Consider the following 6,438-nt stretch of genomic DNA (forward strand, 5'->3'; position numbering starts at 1 on the left):
AGCATGTGTTTGTGGTCCCTTTTGTTTGGTTAGGTTAATTTGAAATGAATGCTTTTATTGTGACACTGTATTTTATTCTGAAGGAAGTCGATATCGGAAGTGCTGTACTTACTCTTAATCTCGGAGGAGAACACAGAATTGCCGCTTCCGCATTGCTTCCTTGTTTATTAGTTTAGGAGAAAATAGTGTAGTCTGTCTTTACGAGAGAAAAAAGTTTGTTTTATTTCCCTGGAAACTGCGAGAATCACTCAGAAGTTGTTAGAGTGAGTTTGCTGTTTGGTGTGTGCTGTTGTTGGTAAGTTATAAGAGCAACTTCTTTGGTTTTAACTTAGGAGAGTTAACGTTTGTGTTAGCAGCTAGCTTACGCGCCTCTATTTCGTTTAATGTCGCAATCCAGACATGTTGGGTAGATGGTGCGGGAACAAGCAGCTCAATGAATGTAGTTAATGTGGATTATAGGCTGATCAACTCATTCATCATCACAGGAAGTTAACATGGCTGGCTTGTTTCATGATTAATAGTATGAAGTCATCTTGAGATTTCTGAGCAACACTTTGTCCACACAGGTCTCCACCTACTTGAGCAGCTCTCCCTGACGAGGAGAAACTCAGCATCTGAGCTTCATTAGAACAAGCTCGAGTTCAGTGACCATTCTGAATGGCCACAGCTGCAGAAGAGCCTCCAGGCTCAGAGCTACAGAGCCCCACTGGCAGTAAGTAACTTGAAATTATTATTATTATAATTATTATGGATCACATGCCATTGAAAAGAAAAGATGTGATAATTGTTTTAATCTCAATTTTGGATTTTGTTACTCATTTAGTGGCTTCAACACAGCTCAAAGTTCTCCACCCAACTGCTTTCTCACCTCCCGCTGTCCCTTTATCACAATTTCAAGCCATCTACTCAATTCTCCCATCCAGAAAGTTCCTCTCCCCTCTCTGTTTTGTATTGACCCCATGAAAATGCTATTTCAAAGTCCACATAACATGAAAGTCAACATTGTAGTGCTTTAATCACATTTATATTGCTTGCCATGTCACTGACATGCCAGTATACAACATTAGACTTAACTGGTATACTCTCATGTCTAGTTTAAGATTATGGTGACTCATCTAGTACTCAGGGGGGAGTAAACTACGATAAATAAATTTGAACTGTGTTTAAGAGCTTGGAATAGTGAGGAAGAGGATGAGACAGGAGATGAGAGGATGAGAAGAACTCTAGAGAACTTCTAACTGTGATTGAGAACTTTGAACTGTGGAGGCAGGATTGCACTCATTCTTTAGTCTGCTGAAAATGTTTAGATGAAGAAGAAGAATTTGCATCCCATTAACTTCTGTATAATCCTTACATTGGCCCAACCCAATGTACCATTCAACTCCATCTCAGGGATTGCCCTGTGTTTCTCTGGTCTCTCGGTCTCTCCCTCCTCAGAAGCACACACAAGATTGCATATCAGTTCGACCATATATGACCTCACTCCAGAAATGTCCTCCCTATCATCCTCTCCCATGGAAACATCATTCTCAGTTTCCTCTTTGGTGAACACCGCAGGTGACGTCAATGGCGAGAAGTACTCCGCAGGAGCTTGTTTTAACAGGAAATACGTTAGCTACGAGCGTTTCAAGAGTCATGTCAGAAAGACTTATTGAACTTATTAGCTAATTTGTTTTGCCTCTCTCTGGCTGGAAAGTGGGGTTTTCAAACTGCTCTTCCCACATCAGTTCAGTTCATTTGAAAATATCACACTATTAGATTTCAGAATTGAACAACATAAAAACAACAAAGCCCTCGCGCCCTGAGCTCTTGAAGTCTTACTTTAATTGTAATGCTTATTATTTAATTCCTTCCATTGCTTGCAAAGACCTGCAGAGTCAGTTGTGGAGGAAACTGTATTATCTCAGAGGTAATTAATGAGGAACTTCTGCATGCTTTCGTCAGAGCTCGGCTGCAGTCTCTGTTTACACCATCAGGGATTGTTCGATGTTTTTTGCATACAATGTGAAAGCTACATTTGTTTAGTCAACTTGTTTCCTTTCCTGTGTATTTAGTGGAATTACTTGAATGCTTTCTCTCTTCTCCCATTCTAGATCCGACTGGGGCTCGTAAAAATGCTTATCCAGAGGTAAGAAATGACTGATTTTTGATTGAAAAGGAAATGCGTAATCCTGTCAGTAAGGAAACACATGTTGCATTCCTCCCAAGCAGTGAGGAATTAACTGATATTTAGTTGGCACATCCTTATTTCCTTCCTCTTTCAAACATATTGCTGCAAACTTGCAATGAATGTTTTTTTCTTCCAGTAATTCTCCCTTCTGCTTATCTTTCTACTGACAGGGTCCAAGCCCCACCATGACTCAGGCCATGAAAAAGACGATTGGCCATCGAGGAATTGATCCCAGTGGGGAGACCACATACAAGAAGGTGGGAGATCGGCTCATCATTGACTAACACTTGCATTTCCTCACTGAAAAGAAACTATATAAAACTGTCAGATCAGCCAGAGGTGTTGTTTACGCTGATCAACCGTTCAAAACTCGATATGAGCCAGACTGTGTTAAAGTGGAAAGATTAAAGTATTTTTAAATATTTTTCTTGTTCTCAGACAACCTCATCGGCCCTCAAAGGTGCTATCCAGTTAGGCATCACACACACGGTGGGCAGCTTAAGCCAAAAACCTGAAAGAGATGTTCTGTTGCATGACTTTGAAGTGGTGGAAAGCATCTTCTTCCCAAAGTAAGAATAAGATATGATGAATACAATGTAGTATGCTACATGCTTTGTAAACACGTGCACATTAACTTGTATGTGGTGTAATTGTCAGACCCTTTTGTTGTTTACCTGCAGTGAGGGCAGCAACTTGACACCAGCACACCACTATGGAGACTTCAGGTTCAAGACGTATGCTCCTATGGCTTTTCGTTACTTTAGAGACTTGTTTGGAATCCGTCCTGATGACTACATGGTAATTTTTTTTTCTTCTTTGGTGTTCTCACATCTGTACTTTCTTCTTTTGGATTTGATTATTAATTATTCAAAAATATACAGTTAATATCCAAAGAAAGGGCTTTGAATATTTTTAGAAGGAATAAGAGGCTGCAATTGAAGAAAGCAAATCTAGGGAAGTGATAACCAGCAGCCCCAATGGCTGACTCTTGATGTTACAGTTTCTCCTGTCATGTTGTCTAACCACTGTGCTCTGTGTTTGTTGTAGTATTCTCTGTGTAATGAGTCGCTGATTGAGTTGTCAAACTCTGGTGCCAGTGGATCACTGTTTTACCTCTCAAGTGATGATGAATACATCATTAAAACGGTTCAGCACAAAGAGGCAGAATTTCTGCAGAAACTGCTTCCAGGATACTATATGGTAAGTTCTAATTAGAGGTTACGTAAGAAATGTAAGATGGTAGCTGTCGAATAATTGCAATCATTGTCATCTTGTTAACATTTATATTGCGATTAAGTGATAGTTAGTGATTTTTTTATTGTAATTTATTCCAAGCTTCCCAGATTTGAAAATTAAACCCAAGTAAAGTGAAGGCTTTTGGTCACATGCTGCTAAAATATGTCAGTGTTGGTTGGCTGCATCTTTTGTTTATGGCGTGGATTGGCTACTTGTTTGTCCATCTTTTCCTATAGTGAAGCACAAATTTAATTTCCAGTAAATTATATTGATATTTGACTGCTGTTTTTGAAGTCTTATTCCCTCTCTCCTCCTCTAGAACCTAAACCAGAACAAGCGCACCTTACTACCAAAGTTTTATGGACTCTACTGTGTTCAGGCAGCAGGAAAAAACATCCGCATCGTAGTGATGAACAATTTGCTGCCGAGTACAGTGCGAATGCACCTCAAGTTTGATCTTAAGGGCTCCACCTATAGGCGGCGGGCTTCAGCTAAAGAGAGGGAAAAGGCTGTTCCCACATACAAGGACCTGGATTTCTTGCAGGATACACCTGAAGGGCTGTTACTGGAGGGGGACATGTACAATGCGGTTTGCAAGACCATTCAGAGAGACTGTCTGGTGAGAAGCATATTAAACATATTACTTACTAAACTGGAAGCAAAATCTCACATTTACTGAAAATAAAACATGCTTGTTTTCAGGTTTTGCAGAGTTTCAAGATAATGGACTACAGCCTTTTGGTGGGAATCCACAATTTAGACCAGGCCTGTCTCGAGCAGCAGAGTGAGGAGGCTGGAGCCATGGATCAGAGGAGGCCACAAGGGCAAAAGTCGCTGTACAGAACTGCTATGGAGGCCATCCAAGCAGATACAGGAAGCATGGGATCATTGGACACAGAGGACCAGTGAGTCTCAGGGTTAACATTTCCAATCACCACAATCAAATGTTTACTGAAAGGAAAGATGCACTATTACAATAATTTCTCTTTTATTCTACAGAACTGGAGGAATACCAGCACGAAACTCAAAAGGGGAGAGGCTTCTAGTCTACATTGGAATCATTGACATTCTGCAATCCTACAGGTAAAGACAGACTTTTATAGAAAATGGTATCACAGTATAGTCATTTAGCTACATTAATTTTACCAAAAATATGATTATATATGCTACCTATCTTTCTTTCAATTCATGTCTCTTCATGTGTGTATCTTATGTCTCTTCACCTGCATTTTGTGTGTTGATTTACAGACTTGCGAAGAGGCTTGAACACTCGTGGAAATCTTTGGTTCATGACGGGGTAAGGTATTTCAGCTAGGCTAACCTCAGGTTTAATCTTTAAAATCAAAAAAATCAAATGTTCACTCATAATCAAATCTTTTTTTCAGGATACTGTATCTGTTCACAATCCAGGTTTTTATGCAGAGCGGTTTCAGAAGTTCATGTGTGGCACACTCTTCAGGAAGGTCTCATGTACGTATATACTGTATCTGAGCACGGATACAATTATCTGGTTCTAAATTAACAGTTTCCTCTCTTGTATCTAGTGAAGAACTCACCATCTAAGAAGCGCCGTGCAATGGGTCCTGCGAGAAAACCAGCTGGGGCCGGGCCTCCCCTGTTCTCTCAAATCAGCACCAGCAGCAGCCAATATGGTGGTCTCCAACATCAAATTAGCACTGAGACCAGAGACGAAACGGATGGAGACAATGGTAAGAACAGGAAAAAGAATAGCCATGTTTGAAATGTTGTACATGCAATCACCAACCTGAGTAGTTCTGTTAACAACAAATGTTTCCATATCTTCTTCACTCAGTCATAAAATCAGGTCGTCCTGACCTGCTCCCTAAGTCCTTACCGCCCAGAAATGATGGCGACTCTGCAGAAACCGCCACCTCCTTGGAAAAACCTGGGCTCATTCCCACATTTCAGCCTTCGCCTCACGCTCAAGATACATCCAAGTCAGTGGGAGTGGATATTAACAAAATGTTGAGTAAACATATGGAGAGCAGTGCCTCCAGAAGGTAAAAGGGAAACGCATAATTATTTGAAACCTCTACAGTAACCAGATTAAAACGCACACTATATAATTTTTGCCATCATGGGTCTCTCAATCTAAACGATAATAAAAGACCTTGTTTGATGGCGTTGGGGAGCAGTATGAGATCATGATCTTCAGCTCACTTCCTGTCAAAGTGACGGATCCTCTGTAGCTTAGTATTCTAGCTTCCCTCCTTCACTCTCTGCTCACTACTGGAGAGCATGATCACACACCTCACTACAGCTGGTGAATCTCTGCTGAACTGCAGGTCAACAGCTCACGTGTCACAGACACATTTTCTGTACCCTTTTTTAAAAGTAGAAGTATTCTGGAGTTGCTTTTCTCCCTAGGCTTTTTTTGTGAAATGTTTTCAAGACCAGCTGATTACCAATATATTATTTATGGCCAGTTTTAAAGGCAAACCCAGTCAATCTAAAACATAGTAGTAGGTCTGCAAAGCCATTTAACTTTCTTAATTTTTTTTTTTTTTAAATTTCACTGTCCATGCTTCTACTGGCTACAATTAATCATACTAATTGTCTGTCTAAGTGCCATACTTATGTCAGTAGACCTGTACATAGATGAGTTCTCAATGTAGAAATGCTTTTAAGCTTGGTGGAAAACCAGGTCATCTTTAAATGTATTCAATTAACCTATCGTTGTATTGTGTAGCAGTTTCATCTTCTTGTTTTTGTTTTCAGAGCTCAGTTAGAGGTTCCGAAAGAAAACTTTGCTGCCCTGAAAGCAATTGTGACATAGTTCCTGCCACAAACAAGTCTTCTGTAAGTACAATTTCTCATATTTCTCAATCATTTCTGTGAGTGGTTTACTAACCAGGTCCTTTACCTATCGTTTACAGAATTGTATGCAGGAATGAGACTCAAATGAACCCATATTGAGCGTGGATGAAATATTATAACCCCCTTCGTGTTACTAGAGGTACCATAACTGTTACAGTCTCCACATGACCAAGTTGGATATTTCATTGTTTTAT

At 40.1% G+C, this 6,438-nt stretch overlaps 1 protein-coding gene across 1 annotated transcript; it reads left to right on the forward strand.

Annotated features, from left to right (window-relative positions):
* Nucleotides 1-208: 208 nt before the first annotated feature.
* Nucleotides 209-6,203, forward strand: LOC310935551 (phosphatidylinositol 4-phosphate 5-kinase type-1 alpha-like; the record flags this gene model as incomplete). Its single annotated transcript, XM_083899480.1, has 15 exons — nucleotides 209-295; nucleotides 567-712; nucleotides 2,094-2,128; nucleotides 2,341-2,427; nucleotides 2,609-2,739; nucleotides 2,851-2,968; nucleotides 3,218-3,370; nucleotides 3,726-4,025; nucleotides 4,109-4,311; nucleotides 4,406-4,489; nucleotides 4,655-4,703; nucleotides 4,792-4,876; nucleotides 4,951-5,115; nucleotides 5,220-5,427; nucleotides 6,146-6,203. The coding sequence occupies exons 2-15, from the start codon at nucleotides 658-660 to the stop codon at nucleotides 6,201-6,203; spliced, it is 1,731 nt and encodes a 576-aa protein (XP_083755606.1). The 5' UTR covers nucleotides 209-295; nucleotides 567-657.
* Between the last annotated feature and the right edge of the window lie 235 nt (nucleotides 6,204-6,438).

This window comes from Microchirus variegatus (assembly GCF_963457635.1).
Source record: "Microchirus variegatus genome assembly, chromosome: 13".
NCBI lineage: Eukaryota > Metazoa > Chordata > Actinopteri > Pleuronectiformes > Soleidae > Microchirus > Microchirus variegatus.